We start from the raw sequence: 23,784 nt of genomic DNA, 5'->3' as shown, positions 1-23,784 counted from the left end.
AATACGTCAATGCGATGAGTTGGAGATTGACAGTCGAATACCTAACGCGTGTTGTGGCTATGCCCCAGAAAAACTACCTGCATACTCCACCGAAGTAGGACGGTTGGTTACAGTGGCGGATCCAGGATAGTGACAAGGGGGGCTAGGTATGGGATAACTTCCCAGCAGTATTGAACAAACAAAATAATATAATATATAATATCCGGACAAAACAACCATTCCATCTAGTGTAAATTGGATAGTCAAGGGGGGCCTATAATCCCCTTAGCCCCCCCCCTAGATCCGCCACTGGTTGGTTATGTGCCATTCCCTATGGTATATTTTCGGCAGGGGAACAGGAGGAGAGCCTACACTCTAATCGGAAAGCGGGGTAATCTAAATCGAGGCCGAGAGTGGCCATACGAAACGGATATGTGTGTGAGTATTCATCTTCGATAAGGTGCATATGAAATTTCAGCCAGCTTTCGTAGGTGCCTTCCCAGGTTTTTAGCTCGCTCCTTTAAAAATTGCACCCACAAAGCTTCTAGTACATAATATTTTTTAGATGAATATGCCTTAGGTCGGGATTTTTCTTGAAAAAATTTACGAAAAATTCAAGGTAGTGGATTAATTTGTTCCATCGTGATGCTTGAGTTGCATAAGTTAACGAAATGGACCAATTTGCAATAAAGATGAGCAGTGATGATTTACATTGGTGTGTTAAAAATGGCGGATGGGTCAGATGTGATTTTGTGATAGTGACTTAAATTCGCGGATACCATACCTAATTGAATTAATAGCGAGAGAGTAAAATATGATGTGCTGCACTGACTTTTTGGTTAATAGGTAAATATATTCATTTCTAGATAATTTCGTACAAAAAAACAGCACGAGTCCCAATCATCACGGTTTGGCTAGCCAAGTCGGACACCCAAGCAGATGTCGAGTATTTTTTTATACTTGTAGGCCATCAGTGAATATGTGACGAGTAATGGTCGAGCTCAGCCAGACTCAGCTGACTCAGAACTTGAGAGTAGACATGAGATAATTACGACAGGTGAGTGAGAGTGAGTATGGAAGCCAATTCGCAGAGCTGTAGTCATAACCCAGTGAAAGTAAATTCTAAGAACCGACAAATTGAATTAAGCTGAGAAATACCGTAGTGGTACGTTTCCAAGAAATGTGACTATCTCGTATATCTTTTTTCACTTTACACGTTTCATGCGCAGACGAGTAATGGACTAAGAAAAAAATCTATTTCTACTAATTTTGCTTCATTAGAAGTTACGTCAAGGTTTGGTATATGCATTTCCCCATCGTTTTAGGATAATAAATTTGGATAGTTAGGGATTTTGTTTCAAAATTTCTTCTTCTACTCTTCCTTTGCTTAGGAAGACTACTTTTACTTTTATTTTGAATTTTTGTCGTAGAATTGGACTAATTTTCAAGTAACTTTGAAAGAAATACATTAACTTTAGTCCTTCGGTAGCCGTATTTACTCTTTTTTCAAATCTCAAACACGTGCGACGTGACTCAATACTTCCTCATGTCAAACAATTTACTTTGCGGCTCACTTGAAAAAATTCCGCATTGGCTGAATTGAGACTATTCCACTTTACCTTGCCCCTCGTTTCTTTTCTCGTACCCAGATTTCATCGATCTCACGTTAAAGGAATATTTTCTCTCCCTTGCTTTTCCCTCAAGATCTCTGAGTCCCACACTGGTTCACGTTTCTTTCTTGACATCTTCCCTATTTTTCCCTTCCTTTTCAGTCTTCTCTCTTTCAGACAAATTCTCATGGATAATAACTTGCTCTTCATTTTACCTCCTGTTAGGGTTCTTTCACAAAACATGAATTCATTTTTCTACATTGCTATTTGATATAAAACTCAGTTTCTTTGGGGAAAAAGTATTTTTCGGCCACAATATTCCTTGCGCCTCTGTCATCTGGAATGATACGTGGGTTGGCACAACTTCCCTCTCATTTTAAGGCTGAACATTTTTCTTTCTTCCTCTGTTATCCCTCTTAGCTCATGCTACCTATATTCCGTTCCTTTCATTCGTGTCGTCTCAAACTATTTTGTACCAAAACCCCTGTCAGTCATACCTTCTATACCTTTATAAGAGCGAGCACTCCTCTTAAAGACAATTATAAAAAAAACACTCGGTCTTACCCTCAGAACACCAAATAATTGTAAACTTTCCTTTTGGCTCGAACGTAATGCTGTAATTCTATACTGCCATCAATTCTTCATTACTCTTCGACAAAATATGCCAGCCCCCTGAGCATAATCTTTATCAGTGTACAAACTTGCAATTAGTGAAGTAAATAAAAGGTAACTGTGCTCGTGATATCGTGGCATTTACAATTTAACCTGATAATTGCCCTTTCTGGCAAAGTTTACCAAGCTAAAAAATAATCAGCATCTCAATCAAGGCAATCAAGTACACTAAACAAAAGCAGGCTAGAATGCGTTTACTTGCGTAACATCCGAATTCTGAACTTAGAAATTACGAAAAAAATGGGCAAACGTGTCCACAAATTCATAACCTTTTAGAGGAAATATTGCTTCCCAGCTTTCATAATATCTGTTCCACATGAAATTCTTTCTCATTGCACCTTCTATTAGTTCACTGCTATGAGAATTGTAAAAATGATGTTTTAAGTAATTCAATGACAAAGGTGGTATCTATAAGACTAATAACTGGATTTCTGTGAACTTTTTTGTTGTCCAAGGCACTCGTTCAGTTCTTCCATTTCAAATATTTTGCGGGTGACTATTCTTATGATAGCTTTGCGAGCTAATGATCCTAATAATTAAAAAAAAATGTGAATTCCCAACGTTTGAGGAATCAGCCGTATGTACATGATGCCGGGATTGCAGTAAGGTAAAACTGTTCACTCTGGTTTTCACGCATCTTATCATGATTGCGTGATGATAAGAAGCATTTTTTTGTGAGGTATCACCCTTTTCTTGTGCCAAATGAAGAGATGCCTATCTTTTGTGCTGTGAGAAAATATATTTTCGTTATAATTCATTCAAGTTTATGCTCGTTAATGAAGAAAGTTATTTTTCATCGATTACATTATTTCACTAACAATGGATCCTTCGGGAGAGAATGCATCTCCTTGTGGGGAAAGGGTCGGCTAAGGGCACCCGCTGGGGTTGTAATGTGACCATAAATTTCTTTTCTAACGAAGGAGCTCGTTATGGGCTGGGTAACCTCTGGTTCGCAAATTTACGACGCCCCAAACCTGGGCTAGCAAACGTGAGTGTGACGCACTCAAGGAGATAGGGTCTGGCAAGGCAAGGGAAGAGCTCTCCCTCTTCACCTTGGATACTCCTTACTTTATAAGGATCCAGTGAATGATTTTCAAGGCCCACTTCAAATTCAGGCCCACTTGCTATTTAAATCTCATATCCATCTCAAATTAATGTTTTCTTAGAATACTTAAATTCTTAATTTAATGACCTGCAATCACCTATAAACATAGTTCATCATAGAAACTTGAGAAATTTAATTAATTTTATTACTTTTTCAACCCTATCTACAACGCATTCGTGCACTTAACAATGGTTACTGACAGTTAAGTCCATTATTTTACATAAATTTTCCCAATAGGGAACTAGCCAGAATTACTAATGCTGAACTCGCGAAAGAATACAATATTCTAATGATAAACTATATCTTCCACCCAGCATAGCCTGATACAATTTTAGCGCAGCAATAATATTTTTTGGAGTAAGTCACTGTTGACGTAAATTTCAACATCATCTCAAGCAGGTCTAAACAAAGATTTAATCCAGTTAGATACGTGATAGTATAAATATCATAATTCCAAGGAATTGAAAGCTTTCACAATGATGATGAGTATTTTGGAATATTTTAAAAGCATAGAAATGAATGTGTCAATGATCTAAGGCCGTTTTTAGATTCTGTTATTATTGCAAAAAAATAAATGAGTGTCTGAACTCTAAGAGGGGCGCAATCGCTGAGGAGAACGATGAGCCATTGCATGGCGGGTTTTGAAACTTGCAGTATTGTATATATAACACTGAATTTAATGCTCGAAAACTTAGCCATTTATTTAGACGATAAAAATTAAATTTAGATGTCATTGTTCGGATAAATAAGCGGAAGAAGAATCCTCGCCAATCAATTGTTTGCATCGCTACTGAATGATCAATTCAATAATTCATTCCTGGGAGGATGTATTATTAAGATTCACAGGCACTGGGATATATATATACCATGTATAACTAGGATGAAGAATTTTTAGTTCAAATATAGCTCTCATTATTTAAGGGCAATTTATGTGCTTTTCCGCCGAAAGTATCGCACACGAATCAACATGTTTTACATAAAAATAGTTCAAAACTGTTAATAAAGCACTCAGTTGAAGCACATTCGCAGCCTAGAATTAGTAGGTTTGAGTTATTGCGACTCTATTTATAGTTTGAAAAGAAATAAACCTTAGAGTCATGATTGCAATTAGACCTGCAATGGGGCACTTAAGTCACATTAAAATTAACCAAGATAACCATGGTGCCTAAGTGAACTGCAGAAGTCACTTACCTAGTCTAATGTCGCCTTGTATGAGCTAAGTTTTAGGCTATCTGGGAAGGCATAAAACGCAATTTGAGTTCAGCGGATGAGTGGTTGGCAAACGTAATGAGAAAGTAGGTAGCTAAAGGACTAACTTAACAAGAAAGGGCTCTCATTGGAGGTATGGACGCGAGATTTAGTCTCCGGGAAACGTATGGAGAGAGCCTGGAATAACTCATTTCAAAGGGATTATGAGGCTTCCTCAGTCGCAGTGTCGGGCATATCAGCCACAAAATAACAAGAGAATGGAACCTGCGGCAGAAAGATGATTGGATACCCTATTTCAGGGACCTCACTCTGAGCACTGCAAAGAAACTGGGAAATTTTATGAGCTATTACATTCACAGATGATATTTTACTCATAATAAGTTATTCTCGTAGTTCTTAGGGCTGAGCGAGTTCATACTTGTAGTTATTACGAATATACACGGTGATATTGAACTCGTTTGAGTTAAAAATGGCAGAAAATTACATGCCATATGAGGTTGGTCGAAAAAGGACTTTTTTTAGGATCAAATTTGCCTTGTATGGCAAAGTTGGAAACTTGTATCAGTGTCTCAGATCCAAAATTTTTTTTTCAAAATCGGATTATAATAAACACTGCTACCAGAGCCCCTAAGTTTAAAGTTTTGCGAAAATACAGGCTGAATTTAGAGACAAACATAATCACTGCATCTAAGCCCTTATTTTTAACATACAATGATGAATATATTATTCAGCACTGGAAATAAAAAATTAAACGAACAATAACTTTCTCGTTGCAGGAGCCGCAGGAGCGCTTCTAAATTCAGTGCCTTGTACGGCAGAATTTACACTACATTAATAGTGATGAACATTCGTTTTATTGGGTAATATACTGTTTTAAAGGAAGCTCACGACGGTGATAATATATTCTTCATTTGTATGTTACAACGTAGTCCATGATATTAATAGCCACTATAACAGCTTGCAATCAATTGAAGCGTCACGTACATTTCCGCATCATAAAAGCCAATAATTTAAAGTACTTTAATGATACCATTGACATAAATTGATTAATAAATGACATAAAATGAACAATTAATTTTAGTGTAAATTACTTAAGCCTTCCTCTCCAACCATTCCGCTGAAATAAATATTATTGGTATTGCATTAATTTTTTTTAACTGTATGGTATCAAGTATATTTAAATACAGAAATGGACTTGCTTCAGTAAATGTTAATTAAACGGATGTATTTTAACAACAATTATGTGTGCGCAATAAAATACCGACATCCTATTAACGTATCTAATTACATCCTCAATCAATGGTCTGTAAGCATTGGATAGAGTGCAAGTGAGCGTTTCTTAAAAAAAACAAATGTTAATATCACCTCCAAAGTCCCAATTTTTTAGACCAACATCATGATGGACACGCAAATATATATCCATGAAGCGCTATCACACGATTGATATTCATGTAATAAGCTTCCCAAATTTAAATCAGCAATCGTTTGAAAACCTAAAAGAACTATAAAATTTGTAAATTTGGAAGGATGAATCATGAAATTATTTATTTTACAAAACGACTATTACCAAGGGTAAAGTGTTTTTAACGTCATTAAAATTTTTATGCAGGCAGTATCACAGATCACTGGCAATATTTAACGCAATTTCATTTGGATTAAATTTAAAACTCGTAAAAATACGGAGCAACACCTCGGCTAAGAGATATAAACATTTTGTAATATTTCTAAGTAATATGAGTAAAATTGATGCAATTTGTAAACACTCCTCTAATTTGATTATCTTTCCCGCTAGTACGTTACATCCCATCGACACGTAATTGGCGGATTTATTTCCCTAGCACACTCGACACCCACAGAAATCCAAAAAAAAGGAAGCAGCACGTCTCCAAATTATTCACAATGGAAGGTACTTGAGCCCTCTTTACTAGAAGCTGAAATTCAACAAAGCATTTACGAAAGAGACGAAAAGTAACATCAGCATAAGCTTTGTTGAAAGAACTCCCAAGATTTCCCGCAGCTTAATCGATATTTCTTTCTTTAGAATCTTTCCGAGGGTGAATCAATACTTCCAATAAAGCAGCTCAGCGTGGTAGACAGGCTGGAGGGAGCTGTCTAGTTGACCTTTGCTGGAATATGGACACCTGCCAAAAGGAAGCTTCCTATGGACGCCAGTGGTGAAATGTGCCATTTTTCTAAGCAAAAGATGGACGCAACTGCGCCGAACGCCAAGCCTCTAGGAGAAAACGAATGTCAAAAGGTAGATACCGAACCGCAGGAGCAATCGCGATACACTACGATTATCTTGAATTAAAAATGTTAATAGAATAATGATTCCTAAAATATGATGCAGTGAATTCAAAAAATTAAATATTTCATAACATACTCAGTAATCTTCAACAAATACCAATCATACGTATATTTTTTATAAACAGAAAAGGGAATAATTTTACATTTTAATAATATAACAAATTTTAATAACTACAATACTTAGTTTTACTTCAAACGGAACATCCAGATCAAAAGAATTAAGTTACGTGTATTATTAAATTTCAATGAAGAAACTTTTAGGAAATCCTTGCATTGAGCAAGCTTTCCAGCTGCACAGAAACAAATTTTTATTTTGATATAAATTGACGGTATTATATTAAAATTTTCAACAAAGTCACTTGATAGCAAAACATGTGAATAAAAGAACCAATTCTCTGCAATGTCATTGAGAATATACTTAAAACCAAATAAAAACAAACTATTTTTAAGAAACTTCGCGGTACCTATCTAGCAATTGTAAGTAATAATATAAATATTCATTGTCTAGTTGCTAAGAAAATAATGATTCTTCCACGATGACCTATTATATAGTAGTAAAAAATCACCATGTAAAACTTTTTGATGCTGATGAAATGTAAAATAAATGTGGGGAAATTTAAATAAGTAAAGATTATATACATTCCAAACGTTTCAAGGAGCACGTCAGCGCCAAACAGCCTGAATTCGATACAGTGCTATCTGTGTATTTGCAAATTTTTGGTCCTCTCGCAAAACCACCACGAAGCATTTCTCCCTCTCCTTCTTTCTCTCTCGGTTAAGTGGAATAACGCAAAGACTATCCTCTCGACCCGCTTTGAATGAGAGAGTAAGTAAGGGATCGTTCCATCAAGCGGTCCGTGGAATTGACGGAACGCAGAGGAAGGAGGAGTTTAGAGGGAACGGACGATGAAAGAAAACAAGGCAGCGGAACGGTAGACGCAACACACACAGAGAGAGAAAGAGAATTCATCTGCTCTGGCGAAATGACGTCTAGACCCTAAATTCCGATTGTAATGGAAAATCCCTTCCACGGGGATTAGCGCCAGAAATACTATCATTTTACCAGAAGATAGAAGCATGGCAAAATGGTAATCAAAAGCCGTAAAAGTTACCAAATTGTCTCGGCGTATTCATGATTAAGTTTTCGGAACAATAATGCTCCCGAAATTGATAACCTACTGCTAAGTTGCAAACGTTTTCTTTGAAGGAACTACTTCAGAGATGCTTTAGATAAAGTCATAGGGCTACAATAGAATGAAAGAGTTCAAAAAACGGGCCGCCGTATTGAAGTCAAATGGACTGAGTTAGCCGTATGAAAGTAATATTTAATAATTCCTAGGGGAAATTGAAAAACTCATCATTCATAAAGCTTGGCCTTACTGTCTTCCGCAATATTCTCATATATGTACTTAGATTTGAGGGATTGCTCGTCATCCAAAGAGAAAATATGGCATTTACTTCTTTTGACGTTAATACTTTGATGATGTTACACTGATCACCGCTACCATTACCGTAGTGGCGTCCCTTGTACTTTATTTCTTTTCACTGGGATAAATTCACTCAACTCCAAAGCCTGTTATCAATTATATGAAATTTTCATTGAGTGTTAAGACCAGTGAATATTCTTAAAAAGGAATGTATATCCTATTAGGAAACGTTAAACGAAATCGTATTTTTTTTAAATATTTTTTGCTGTTTAATTATTTAATATTCCGGAGGCGTGAAGGAATTTATTTAAGCCTATGAAAAAGAATACAAATTGCTGACATGCGGTAAAACGACCCGATACTCCGTTTTTGCATTTAAAAATTTTGCTCGGCCTTCATTTGACTTTGACATGAAACTGGCTTATATCTACAAAATCGGATCGCTATTGGAGTAAAATGAAATAACTTGAATAAAATATTATGCAATATACGTGAAAGTTTCTGCTGCCTATATATGCACAACGACCACACTAACCACATAATTTAGACATCTCAATTTTTTGTAGGTAAGCTGATTTAATTAAATTTACCATTTTTTGGGCATAAAATCGAAATTCCAATTTTGGTAAATGAAATTTAAAAAAAGAGATTTCGTAAAATAAGCCATTTAAGAGGCCTAGTGGCAAATATTTTATTAATAGCCCCGTAATATGTAGATACTATGAAATAATTTTCAGAAGTTAGTACCATTGATAAAACTGATTGTTGTTTATGTAAAATTTAGTGTTAAATTCAAAATACTTTAGTTTGTCTTTTCCACCAGTTTTCAGCCAAAAGGTTGGTTTCCTACATTTTGACCCAAGTTATCTGCCATCTATTCTCAAATAGCGGCTAATTAGTTGTAAATTAATGCCTTATAAATGAATGATTTTATTTTTAGTTCACCAGCCAGTTGGAAATATGGTAATGTTTATAAAAATTTCAGACAAGAATTACTAGGAAGATACTGAGAATTCCAAGAAATTTCCTTTTCACGCACTTGCTAAAATCTCTCTTTTAACAGCCACATTCCAAGCGTTGAGCACACAATGCATATCTGCGTTTTGACTGCCGACATTCATCTTCAAGAGAAAATTCTCCATCACACTATGTCGTCGCCCACTTACATATTGGAAGCCATCCTCCAACAGTTTAGTCATGTATTCGCTTCAATGCCCACCGTTTGCTCTCCAGTTTCGCATTTCGAAGGAATAAAATAGCTACCTACATTTTGTACACCCGGAACACGATCAATGAGTTAAAGATCGCCATTGGAATTCCGCATACCTATATTTGCCAGAGTTTTCAATAGATGAATGAGTTTCACTGCGTAACATAGTCTTAGACTGTGGTGGTTTATACATTTATTTTTACATGTAACTGAGAGAAACTTTCCCGCCGAAATAATACCATATATTCAAAGATAAGAAAAGCTATGCATAGAAATTAGCTAAACGATTTTTGATACTTTGGTCACTTTTTCAGGCTTGAAATACCTGCGTTATAGGTGGGAAAATAAGAGAATAAGCACAGAAAATAAACTTGAAGAATAAATATTTATATAACACAATATCTACCTGTCGATCAAAAGAAAATTATTTTCGATAAGTCCGATTTTTATAGTTTGACGCCATTTCATTGATAACCTTGAATGGTGGCATGTACGAGTATATTACATTACTCGTATGCATATTAATGCTTCTGGCAATGTGAATATGATCTATAATTTGGTCGTCAGACTGGTCCTCCGTGTCCCTCATTACCCAAATCCTCCTAGATTTCCCAGTTAAGCATTGAGTTTGGCGCAGTGGTTCCATTTCTTTCCTTTTCGAGTTTAATATGAACTATGGATAGAGGACAAATAAATTTCTTAATGGGATGGCTGAGTAATGAAGTGCCTAAATTTTCCAGTAATTTTTATTTCACGTATTGGGTTTTTCTTGCAATCATAAAATGGTTACAAAATCACATTGCTTTTTGAAACCAACCAAAGTATATGCAGAGACAACCATAGGTAATATTTATCCTGGATTCTAAAGAGGAGGCACTTTCAATGGGAATAAAATTGATAAATAAACACGTAAAAGAAGCTACAGGCCAGTATGCAGATTAAATGTAGTGAAAAGAAGGTAAAGGAATCGCACCAATGAGATCAGGATCGTGGATTACAGAACGCTCGGCGCGTGAGCTGGGTGCCGCCGGGGCGACAGGACAGCGTTATGTACTCACTCGAAAATATTTCTCTTTACTAAATGAAATACAACTCATTAAATTTTTTGACTCGTGGGAAACTTTTATGCATAAAGCATATTATAACATGATATCAATCGAAGCGGTAACTACATCGTCAAAAACAGGATTTGAAAATTTGAAATTGCTTTACAAAACCATCAAATAATCCGTGGATTACCATTCTAAATTAAAATTTCTCTCATTCCATTAAAATAAGTTGTTCAATACTCTTATGTATTACATATATCCGGATTCGTGGCTTCTAATGCATATAGATTTATATTAAATCTCATTTTTACCGCATTACAATATATTCTAAACCGTTACATGTATTACAAAAATAACTCGACATTTTCATTTCCTATGAAGATGATTTGCCAATTTGGTTGAAATTGATGACCCAGGGGGAAAATCATCTGGTCCAATTTGTATGAGATGACTCAATAGTGATTGTAATTACGAGGTATAAATTACTATTTTTATCAGTTAAGGATAAGTTTTGAAATTAAAATGTTATGAATAAATCATAAGGATGCGCACCAAATGGAATTATACCTTCTCAAATGAACCTTTCCTTGCAAGGGTTGCGAGGCCTCCGCACCGAATGCTGAGATACTCTCTGTCCTCATGTTAGCTATTGAATGAATGCCCCAGTAATTCTAATTTTAGGCAAAAAGTGATAGAAATTATTCAGTCGTAACATAAAATGAGTTAATATTGTGTGGTCTGGCGTGTGCCTCTCTTCATTGCCCCTCTTCATAGAAATAAGAATTTCATGCAACTTTAGTCTGTAACGTGTACCTATCAATGCTCAACAAATAACACCAAGTTTAAGTGACTGATGATCCATGAGCTCTTAATGTGATTTTAAGCTCTCTTGGCGAAACCTCAAATTAAGGCATATATATGCATTGCACACGCCAGTTAAATACTTAAGACCATCATTGAATGTTTTCGACAATTGAAGTGATTCTCTTCGTACCTTTTTGGTCGTAAACAGGATAATATCGCAACACTTAGGACATGAATAAGCAATTCATCACCGCAAAATGCAGCACAGCCACAGACACATAATAGTTTGGACACACGCGCGTGAGGAATTTTAAATCTCCACGACCTTGGGGAAGTGCCTTCCCAATGTAAGCATTATTTATTTCATGCGTAACTTGGCTACGGCTCGTGCTTGAAAAGTGAAAAACATTGGATGTGGCAGCAATGATCTTATCGCACAATTCCTCTCCACCTTGCCAAATGGCCGTTTCATATTTGAATTGATGGTGTACGAGAGGTACTAGACGCACAATGCTGAATATTGGGGGACATCATAGACATTCATCTCTAATTTTCTTGCAATCTAAGAAAAATAAACTTGGAAAATTGAAAGTTCTGGCCATAATATTCTTGGCCTTATGACTCCTGGAGTTTATAAAATCCCCTGTGAGTGTGGTAATGTCTACATGGGGGAGACTAGGCGAACAATATCTAATAGTCTCAAAGAATATCAAAGGCATTTCCGACTTGGTCAACCGGAAAAATCAACCATAGACGAGCATAGCCTGGATGAGGACCATAAAATACGGACACCAGAGTTTTATGGTGATCACATCAATTTTTGGATCGTTTAACTAAAGAGGCTATTGAAATAAGACTTGAGAATAAAAATGTAAACAGAGACACAGGATATTCGATCAGCAGCTCTAGGAATAGAACTCTGGTCCACGGTCCTCCGCGACAGCAATCGGGGCTCGATCAATCCGGCCCCTCCTAATGCTGAGCTTCAACGGTCACTTCAAATTTTCGGTCAGTAGCCGCGAGAATGGGTAGCGAGTCGATACCCGAAACGTCGTTTCTCTCATATATTCTTACCCGCGCGGTATCCCGAGAAGAGGTTTTACATGTTGTTCGCCGGGAAAGTGTAAAATCTTACATAATAGTCTTGAATCACCCGAGAATGCAGAGAAGGACCCGGTGGATAGGCCGTATCATAGGACGCATTCTTCACATTAATTCTCCACGGAAGAAAATAACTAGTGGTTTAGGCGGAAAATCGCAGGCGAACGATAAACTCTGCATTTAATGGCCATATTCCTGAAGTAGTACACCCGATACTCGATCAAAATATATTTGAATGAAAGGAAATGGTAATTAATCACTATTAAGCCAACGATTCTTGGTTTTCGTCAGAGTTATTCACGGAAAAACAGATAAAAGCAAGTTCGAACGACGCCTTGCTTTCAGGAAACGAGATTTTCAATAACTCAATTCAAATCATCCTTGTATTATTGGAATCATCATTAAAATAACGCTTCATTTATTTAAGCAACGCGATTTTTATTGCGAGATATTATCTAATTTTCATTAATATAAGATGATGTCAGGCTGATTTCAGTGCATGTCTTCGATCTCTTCCGAATTCTATCGAAATATAATTACATATAATATGGAATACGCTTGTTACCCATGATTACAGCCTAATATGCTTTTTACAGAAATTAGTAAAGCATAGGAAAGTTGTAATCCTTTTAATCCTCGCAGAAATTAAACGTAACACAATAATTACCTTAAGCTTCTCATTACAGGTGCTATAGGCTTCGTTAATATAGGCTTAGACCTTCAATTGTGCGTCTATAACAAGATAAAACGTCTAATATGACTAACATGCAAACAGTTCTCTGTGCGTATCTCTTAGAAAAATTGATAAATCCACAAAACATTAAAGGTATCCTAGATTTAAAATTATCATATTTTCCTATTGGCATAATGAATGAGTGCGTCAAATAACATCCTTATGGCAGCATTAGGCATTAAAAACAGCCTTCCTTGAGAATTTCAAAAATAAATAAACCTAATAGGCACCAAAATTATTATTTGAATTTGCATAACTCTTTCCCTTAAATAAAATGCAAATACGATTATTTCCTAAAACAATAACCTTAAAGAAGTAGATATACCTAAATACAGCCCTAATTGCTTCTAACATGCAACTTGGACTTAGACGTAAAATTATTTAATGGCATTAAGCAATTCCTCCGCATTATACCGAAAACACACAATCAATACACATTATTAAATATTTCTTGAGGAATACAGAGCGTTAGCATTTCAATAATACCAAAGCGACGTTTCCATGTTCCGGATGCCACTGTGGGTGATAGACGAGCAGTCATTGAAATCATGACGCCACATAGACTACATAAGAAAATGTATTTAATTATTATTTAGCATTATTTCTTTCGTAAATGCATGCGTAGAATGCCGGGATAATTTAATATATGCAAGCAATGAAATTTAGCATTGCAATGCTTCGTTTTAAAAATTACAAGTGATTTATTGATAAATTCGGTGAATATTTGGAATTAGTATTAGTAGAGAATTAAGCAAGTACGTCCGACCAGGACTTTTTAGCAATGGTTTTAGCTCAATTCATGCATTTTTCGTTAGATTTTAATAAAGAACCATTAGAAAATAGGAGTTTCATGCTCATATTTTTTTAGAAAAGAAGCAGGAGCAGTCTTTTACTGCTTTGGCATTTGTATTTCTGATTTTTCCTTTAATATCTGGGGATGCAATGTTCTGCACGAACAAAAAAAGGTAGTCAATGCTAGATCCAAAGTCAATGGAGATTTCAGTATATTGTGAAGCACAATTTCGGCGAAGGTTATGTCACAATTGTTGCACACTCCGACTGCAGAATGTGCTGTATAATGGTAAACGGTGATAAAAAAATCTTCGAGCTCCTTTTAATGGATGGCAATTTGAACAAAGGTACCAATCTACAGCACGCAGGGCGACCGTGACCGCTTCGCAGGCAATGCAGCAGCGAGGCTTATGGCGCCAAGGACGACGGCAGTACGCAGCCGTTGATTTAACAGCATGAAGCCGTTCGCATCAATAACAGTCAATCGCACTCGTCATTCGAAGTGGTGGTCATGAAGAGCGTGTGTCGATATATATTTTCAACAAATGGAGTGAACTTTCGGCAGAACCTTAGATCAAATCCAAAAGCTTCAAATTAGAAGAGAAGCATTCTGTGATATCAATTTACAATTAATGGAATACGGGATAGAGCGAATGCTGGGAAACGACGGCTGGATGGCCACCTGAAAAGAGATATTCGACCGATTGTAATACCATTCGTACTTTTAGACAGGAGCAAAAGAGCACAGATGAAGCTAATCTAACATGAACTACCTATGACCAAAAAAGGTACAGTTGGAGAAAACATAGAGCAGCAGATGAAACTATTGTTGGAATCAAGTTTAGTTCTTGTAAGAGCCCTAAAGACAATAAGTTCTATATTGGGGTTACATAATGTCAGTGTAACGTATTAGAAACTTTAGAAGTGGAAGACAGAAAAAACGATGGTATAGCTAGCGTTTCTGAGAAGGTCCTTGGTTAAAAAAGTACAAAATCCTTTGCACAAATTAGACCACACCTACAGTACACAGCAAACCTTTCTTATCCATTCCATAAATCGACCACAAAATAAAAAGGAAATCGGAGTAAATCGTAAAAAAATTGCATCACGTGGGCAAGAAGTGCTCCGCAGATTCTATGAGGGTAAGACTGAGAACAACTGGAAAAATATAAGTCTTCTGCTTCCAATGCTTTCATTGTTTATTTAGTCTTTTTACACAAGACTTTTTCCTTTGTGATAGGGATGCTACCACGTTGATGCTGAGATTCATTTCCAGGAATGCAACAAACAATGAAATAAGATGAACACCTAGTTTAAGGGATAAGAGTAGGAATTAGTTTTCTCCGGTGGCTATATAGGATCATTATGATAAATTAGGCCTACATAAAAATAATTCCCGTACCAAATACAATCATTATAAACAGTTATCAAACTTAGGATTGGTCTGACACAGCCCTCTACTCAATCATCCCATCGGGCAATACTTTCACAGCTAAAAAATTCTTCCGTTTTGCATCGTTCATTACCTCTACCGATCTTCCTCTGCAACCAGTGGCGTAACTATGCGGGGATGAGGGGATAGGTCCCCCCCAAAGCCTCAGAGAAAAGAAAATTTTTTATCTATTGTCTAGTTTTGACACATAATAACTGCATCTCCATAAAGTTAAAGATCATTCACTAATATCATGGCAGTGAGACGACTCTGAGTACCGACTGGTGATTAACCTCCGGGCGCCCCGATGCCCGGGGGGAGGGGGTAGCTCCCCTCCCCTCGCTCCCTCAATCCCCCCAAAGCATATTCCTAGTTTCGCCTCCGGCTGCAACGATAGTTTTCATTAGATCCTCGAGTTTCATTATGTGGTCGATTGGCTGATTAAATATTTCCGTCTCTTACTCAAGGTTTTCGGAAGACTTATTTCTCCTGCTCATCCTAGAAACTCTTTATGACTCAAACGATCTATCCATTTGATCTTCATCACTGTTCTATAGCACGGCATTTCAAAAGCTTCCAGCCTTGATTTATTCGCTAATGTTATACTCAATACTTCACTGCCAAGAAGAAGCATACTCCACATGGAAGCCCTATCTTACCGCTTCCCAACTTCATCGAATTATATTTTCAGCTGAGAGAATAATCCTCTTTTTGAGGAATGCCCTCCTCGCATGGGTTATTCTATTGAATATTTCCTTCCTGCTTCGTCCATTGTTGGTCTTTCGTCTACCCAAGCAGCAGAAAACATATCCGCCTTCTCAAGTTCATGGTTTCTTGATTTCAGGTTGTTCTTCTCTTCTTCTTTTCCTCTGTAGGCTAATACTTTTGTTCCCTTTGCACTTGCGTTCCATCTCCAGCTTATAACAAGCCATTATGTCTTCCATATTTAATAGAGTTTTCATCGAATCTGTCTTAGTCCCTGCTATTTCATAGGCTAATTAAGACATTTTCATATTTCACCATGAATTTTCTCTCCGTGCGCTTTTAATTCCATTTCGCTGAAAGCCCCCTTTATGAACTCATTGAAAACTTGTCTCATTCCTTTACTATTTCTAGCTTCTTCGCAGCTGGAATAAATGTAATATACTAAAATTAATACTATGAGAATATAAAAGTAACGGCTAGCATCATTTCACATCACCGCGGGTGCTCATAATTTCGGCAAATGTAGAGGATCTAACTTAGTGGTTCATGTTTCCGTATTTTATGCTCCGATTTGAAAAATTTCATTCCGCGATTCAAGTCTAATACATGTTTCCCGCTTTTGTTAGGGCAAAACTGAGCAGCCCTAACAATGACAAATAAATTAAATAGATATTTTTAAATATTGACCTCTCACCTACAAGCAACGAGGTTTAGCTGAAAAGAGGGAAATATAACTTCATTCATGGAATGTAGAGCATGTGTCATGAGGAAGACTAGTAAAAATTCCCTCCGTGGAATATTTAAAAAAATGTACTAATATACTTAAATCTAGATATTACGGCTATTTTTCAAGAAAAAGGTTCATTGGTAGGGAATGAACTAAGAATTATATGCTCCACTGATTGGAACTAGAGCCGGTTCTTTTTTATTTCAATAATCCGGACCTAGTTCGAGTGATTTTATAATTTGCACGGCAAAATTTTTCATGAGCAACCACAATAGCAAGATACATACAAAACACCGGCCCGGAAAAGCCAGCAGCTTTTTTTTTTGGTAAGAATCACTACTGTCGTTGGCATTACGACTTCCTCTTACTTAAGTCAATCTGGTTCTTTTCCCATTCGCAAAGTATTTGGAAAGAGATCCAGCTCATTCTCTCTTGCCGTATGTGCTATAAATTAACGTTTTGCAAATCTATGCGTTCATTAAATAGTTAATACTGGGATAAGAGTTTTAAGTTCGTAAAAGTAATGTAAGGAATAGCATTAGGTATTGATGAAGAGATCAAAAGGACCATTGGAAAATGAAATGTGGGCTTATACGGAGTCAGGGCTTGTCAGACAATAATATATTGAGTAGATAAAATTGCTTGAAAATTAATATCATTCGGTTCCAAAATTAATATATGATGCTCTTTTTTAAGTTTTATAGTTTTGCTTAAAATAATCGGTTTAATAAATTCAATTTAAGCATAATTTAATATTAACGGTGAATTGCGTAGACAATATAGTGGAAAACCTTGAAGGAATTTACTTGCAAGCGCATTTAGAAAGCAGCGATAGTAACGGATTCTGAGAGCCCAGGTTGGCGGCTTAGTCAACGCAAAGGATTTTATCCCTTCACTAACGTCCACATCTTACGGGGAGTAAATGGCCCAGACCAATTTTCTCAAATTAAGTGACTAATTTTGTTTGGATATTCGTTCGCAAACAAAAGAAACTGGACCCGAGAAACAGCTGCTGAGTATATTTGTAAAAATTACGCAAATGATATCCATTAATTATAAAAAAAATCATTTCAGTGACGAAGAATTAACATAAGTGTGGCAAGTAGTTGGATAGATTTTCGGGTGAATTCGGAGAAATGCGGTGATGATTCAAACGCGGAAGATACCCGAAAAATTATCCAATTAAACCCTGTATTTTTTTTAAATAACAATAATAAACTTGGTAAGGTTGAGGTGGACTATGGGGGGGAAGACTTGGATTGTATAAACAAGCGGAATTTTACTTACCTCGAATGTCTTTTGACGCAGCGCGGGCTGCAGGGCCGCCGGCAGGCGACGGATGACTCAGGGCCGGGATAAGTCTCCGCTCTCCCCCCTGCCGTCTCCGAGACAGCCTCTTCCTCCGGCAGTTGACGAAGCCCTTCGATTCCAAAGACAACGGGAAGATGGGGCTAAATTCCACCCTTTTTATATTACTGCTTTTCTCGTATTCGAGTCAATTTCACCGCATTACAATAAGCACTCACTCAGGCATGAACGAGCTGGCGAAAATAAGTCTGCCCGCCCCGCTGATCAGCACAACAGAATTACACAAAAAACACACGCACAAACACATTCACACTCACACAAAAAATCACTTGAGGTCAAATGTTTCAACCCAACGGAGTTGGAAAAAAGTTTCCTTCTTATTTCTCCGGAATCCTACCCTCTTCAGTACGAATCCTCAAACAGTTATCACTTAGGTAAATAGTCTCCAATCACTGCATTGATGCTAGTGATATTAATAGCAATTTTATCATTTGATTGTGCTTGTCAAACCATTCAGTCATCGATCGGGACGAGTCGACCACCGTGTGGATTCAGTCTTTGAAAGAAGAACACTGAAGTTACGAAAGTCACAATGAAAGGCAATTATTGTTTCACGCAGTCGAAAGAGCAGTAATACGAGGATTTACGAGTGGAAGATGACAAGGAATACAGATGCACAGGTCAAGGACGGAAGAGTGAGAAAGATTGGCGTATTGGAATGCACGCTTGCATTCCGAAAGTCCTGAAAACACCTATATACCATCCACAGAAAGAACGCTCAGACAGACAAGCGCACACACAGTTTCATTGTCCCTGAAGAAGTAAAACATCCAGTTCGAGTACAATAGCTAGCTCAATAAATATACAGAATTAATCTTTAGTTCTTATATCTTGATTTTTTGTAAGTACTTTATTTATTAATTTTATGTTTTGAAGCGTCAGCACAAATTTTATCTACACCTATGTGTATAATACAGCCTTCGCACTCGATTCTCACTGGATAATAAAAATATTATACCAATCAATCGTTTTTATCACTCTCATTTGATTGTCAAGTAGCAAGCAGTTCAAAGTCGCGCGGGTGATAAATCCCTTGACTCGACGAAGACGGCTGGCACAAAAAATTACATTCCTCTCCTACTACTTATAAAACCCTTGGGAAGACAGTTACTGATAGGACTCAACATGAACGCTAACAGTTATCACGAACGCAGCCTATAGTATTAACACTGAATAAACATTTAACATTCATCATCTATCTGCTCTAAAGCTATGAGCAACAACAACGACAACACCTTATTTACGCGAGATAAAATATTTCGACTACAGTATAGCTGGGACAGAGGTGTAGTTATTGCACCTCCTAACGTACTTGTTTATCTTCAGACTTGCTTCAAATTACCGATGTAGTTACGTATTTCAGTTCATGTGAATTGATTGAGTGTGTAGCTGGAGATGATATATACCGGGTTGGACACACTTCAAATCCAATGAAGTGATCGTGTTCAGTCAGGGGCCTCCGAAGACAGCTAAAAATGAATTTGAACCGACGTCAAACGTGCGCCAGAATAAGAGATTCCAATGCCAGCCAGTGTGCCCTGCACTCGGCGGCCGCCACGTAAGGACTGAGCCCTTGACATCAACTCAAGGAGAACCGACGTGCACTGTTGTTTTCTCACACAACACGAATCAATCAGTCAAAACGTTTGCGGAACAGTTAACCGCCGGAATGCGACCGCACTCTTGAAACACACCTCTTGCTGGACTGCTATCGCGTCTCTGCTCCATCTGGGGTCGTTGCGGGACCGAGGGGCCAGCCCGCGGACCCTCCTTGGCCCTCTCTGTGGGCCCCAAGTCTTCTTCTTCGGCTCCGTCCTCCGTCGGCGCCATCCTTCCTAACCTAAGAGGTGGACACTGGAAGCAGACGGGCCGGGATTTCGTCGTGGGTTTTTTTTTATGCGGGTGGCGGGCACAGGTCCCGCCGTTCCCGGGTCTTCATGACGGCAACGAAGGCTACGATTCCACCGGTAGCTACTACCACTCGATGTTGGCACGACCTTCGTCAGGGGGATTCCCTCGCTGAGAGAGATGAGGAAACGATATCGGGAAGCGAGGCGCTCTGTCGTTCACGGTGGATTTCCCCTCTAGCAACGTGGTCTTCTCGTGAGTATCAGCTCGTCGTTCCTGGAGTTTGCAGATGAGCATGTCGCTCATCACGCAGGGTGGGAAGAAAGAGGGGAGGGGAGGGCGGGGAAGAGAGTGGGGGAGAACGGGAGGGGAGGTGGGAGGAGGAGGACACGCCGTGCACCCTTCTTGTCCCTGCACTCGCGCGCGACGAGCAAGACAAAAGAACAGCGGGAGAAAAAACCGCGGCGCCGTCCTCGACTGCCTACGGTGAGGATCCCGCCGACGACGGTCGCTTCCGGCTAGCCGGCGAGTGACGAGCCATTCCCCGGCGAACTCGACAAGAGTGTCGTCCCAGGGAGACGAGAGTTCCAGGGTCTTGGGGGTGGTTGGGGGCAGGAGTGTGGCGAGAGAGAGAGAGAGAAGGCCCCCGGGGGCGGGACGACACGGCCAGAGCGTCCACCGCCGACGGAGCGCGCCGCGAGACTACTCTCCGCTCCGCCCCTCCCCTGCCCCCGCCACCGCGGCCGCCCCCGCCGCCGTCCCCCGCCACTCCGGGCTTGCCTCCTCCCTCTCTCTCTAGAGCGGCGTTCCCGGGGAGCGGAGCGTGAGGCAGGGGGACTGTGGGGACGGAGGGGGAAGGGTTGAAAGGAAATGGCGAGAGGCGAAAAATTACGGGTGCGCGGGGGGCAAGGGGACTCTCTCTCTCTCGCGTGCAGCGAATGCCGGAGCCCAGGGCCCTCGTCAAATGCGATGAGCTACAGTGCCGATGCCTCCCGTCCAACCCCCGGCCGGGGCCAGTGTGATAGCCCGTGAACTCGGTCCGACGGGGCCCGAACGGAGTCACGAATCAGGGCCAAGGTGAGTGACGGCGAGGGACGTCGGAATCAGCTGTTGACTGGCAGGAGGTAAATCCAAGCGGACTACATAAGAGGAAGCATCCGTTGAGGTTTGAATATTGTTTGGGTGAATTTCAGTAGGGTTTCAAAAATGTCCGCAGGGCGGCGACGAGGTCAAAGTGAACCATCTACTTAATATTTGGAATATAATACATATATACAGCCGTGAGGTATTTTTTTCTTTATTTATTATGGTATCAACAAAAACAGCACCATTGGCATTTTACATCGTGGCTAAATAAACAAATAAACGTATAGGAACATGTATACCGTCAATAAGGACAACGTATCCAGCCGGGCCTCGAACCCGCAATCTCTTGCGTGGCTTGCAAGGACTTTTATCACACCGCCACCTAAGAGAGTTAAGAGACTTTTATCGCACCGCCATATAAGAGAGTTAAGAATTTGATGGATCACGTCATGAAGAAAACAAATTTAGGTTTACAGGCTTAGTTGTAGTTAATTTTCCCATGAAATTCGGAACAAACAGCCCGTCCGTGGGTGAAAACACTTCAAGTGGCTGGTATTTAGTGACTCCACGGATTTCAGCTACCTCGTAAGGAAAAATATAAACGGAATCTCACGCTCTTTGCTTGTTACACAGTAACCGAAGCCACGCGAAATTTAGCATGTAGTGCCTCATTATTTTTAGGATATTTGCTGAGAAAATTAGTTGTATTTATTGTTCAAAAACAAATTATTCCGCGAAAAGAATATTTCTTTCCTCAGGTTATTTTTTACATCAATAATTACGCTCCATTGTGAATCATTTATTTTATATACCATCACCTTATAAGCTTTAAGCTCGTTGAACACAACCTGAGAAAAGAATAACTATTTTCAAGGAAGGAAGCATCGAATGGTGATCGCTTAAGTGTGCATGTTGAACTGAAATAGCTCGAAAATCTTTTATGAAACGACATTTTTTGCAAACGCCTCTGCAAAGATAAAGTGATATATCACGACCATTAAGTGTACGGCTTATTAAGTGTACGGTAAGTGTTAGGCTTAACTTATTTTTGTGGATCTATTCATGAATTAAATCAGGTGAAAATAAGCACTACGATTCCCTTAAGTTGTACACTAAATGGTCGTGATATAAGTCAGGAAAAATCGAAATATCATTTTTTTTATGGAGAAGGTAGTATTAAATGTACATGCCAACAGCATGGACAAGGTTGAAGTTCCATTGGTACAATGGATCAATTACTATGATTGACGAAGTTTGCATACTAATTTAAGCTTTACAATGTTGGCAAACCTCTTTCTTTCGTCTCCTGTAAAATTCATATTTAGCGACGCACTACCTTTCCGATTTCAACGCTTAAATTGTTAAATAATATCTTGACAAAATTATGATACCTTGCCGAGGTCACAGACAGATAGGGATCTTGGCTCCTGACTGGCAATCAGTGAATCAACAGGGCGGCGAGACAGAGAATCGGGTGTACCCTACCTTCTAGCGAATAAAATTTACCCTTTTCCTCCGACTCAATTCTTCTCAATTCTTAGCCATTGTTGCTATTTAAATTTTAATATCATCTACGGTTCTCCCATTACAAAAAAGGTTGTAATTATTTCTTGGCAGACATTCTTCCTCCGATTTTTTATCCCTCTGGAAATACGGCTTAACTTATTTGTGTGGATCTATTCATGAATTAAATCGGGTGAAAATAAGTACTACGAATACCTTGAGTTGTAAACTAAAAGTTTTATACCTATAATTTCTCGAATTTCTCCTTTCAATTTTATATACCTCAAGGAAAAATTCTAAATATGTCAGCACAAATTTATTCACAGATTGAAACGGGTTTAAGCTCTTATTACTAAACCATGCTTTGAAAGGTGGCTGTTGAACCACGTTATTCCGTAAAAATGTTTTTCGGGAACTTTTTCAAATGATTATATCAGACATTTCTAAGAGCAATATTATTTTATATATATTAAAATTAAAATAATTTAAACATTTTATCATATTAATTAATCTAAGAAATTATCTTTTTATGTAATTTTTTAAATCATATTATGATTAATAATTTACCGAGACATTTTTTATCGATTATAATGTACGAGTCTTTAAAATGAAGAAAAAATATCAATTCGAAATATTCTCAGTCTATATTTAGGTACCGATCATCACCAAACTAAAGATTGTTTTACTAGAGACATCCGTACGGTAGTTTCTAAAGGATTACTATCATTATTTTCTTATGATGGATTACAAATACTTGCTCAGTCAACCGAAATGCATCTCAATCATAAGACGGGAAAAAATGAATTACAAAATCATATTCCTTAAATACCTGTTTTTTTAAATTTCAATGCGCATTTTAATATTTTTTAATAATTTAGATTTTTAACGGAAATGGAATGAAACTTTTTCATTGAGTGACTATTATTAAGGAAAATTATTTATTTATTTTTTTGAAAACTGTTTTTTAAGTGTATAAATGCCTGGAAATTTAATACTAAGTTTTGGGCATCTTTTTCTCTTTTGGACTGTAATATATGTAATTTAGTCTGTTGGGAAAGGTTCCTGAAAAGCATTTTAAAAAATATGCTTGCATTGGGTTTTTTTCAGCTGAACTTCC

The 23,784-nt window shown here is 38.1% G+C and overlaps 2 protein-coding genes across 2 annotated transcripts in view; both read right to left on the bottom strand.

Moving 5' to 3' along the window:
- LOC124153213 overlaps positions 1 to 20,060 on the bottom strand; it is a 478,788-nt gene extending 458,728 nt beyond the window's left edge. Inside the window, exons 1-2 of the mRNA XM_046526313.1 lie at positions 19,893 to 20,060; positions 18,150 to 18,345 (exon numbers count right to left, since the gene is read on the bottom strand). Of these exons, the coding sequence (XP_046382269.1) occupies positions 18,150 to 18,345; positions 19,893 to 20,060 (364 nt within the window). The remainder of the gene's footprint in view (positions 1 to 18,149; positions 18,346 to 19,892) is intronic.
- Positions 20,061 to 20,559: 499 nt separating this feature from the next.
- Positions 20,560 to 23,784, bottom strand: part of LOC124153212 (hapless 2-like) — a 97,350-nt gene continuing 94,125 nt past the window's right edge. Inside the window, exon 2 of the mRNA XM_046526312.1 lies at positions 20,560 to 20,915. Within this exon, the coding sequence (XP_046382268.1) occupies positions 20,560 to 20,915 (356 nt within the window). The remainder of the gene's footprint in view (positions 20,916 to 23,784) is intronic.

This window comes from Ischnura elegans, chromosome 2, assembly GCF_921293095.1.
Source record: "Ischnura elegans chromosome 2, ioIscEleg1.1, whole genome shotgun sequence".
Classification (NCBI taxonomy): Eukaryota; Metazoa; Arthropoda; class Insecta; order Odonata; family Coenagrionidae; genus Ischnura; species Ischnura elegans.
This window is presented reverse-complemented; position numbering and strand designations above follow the sequence as displayed.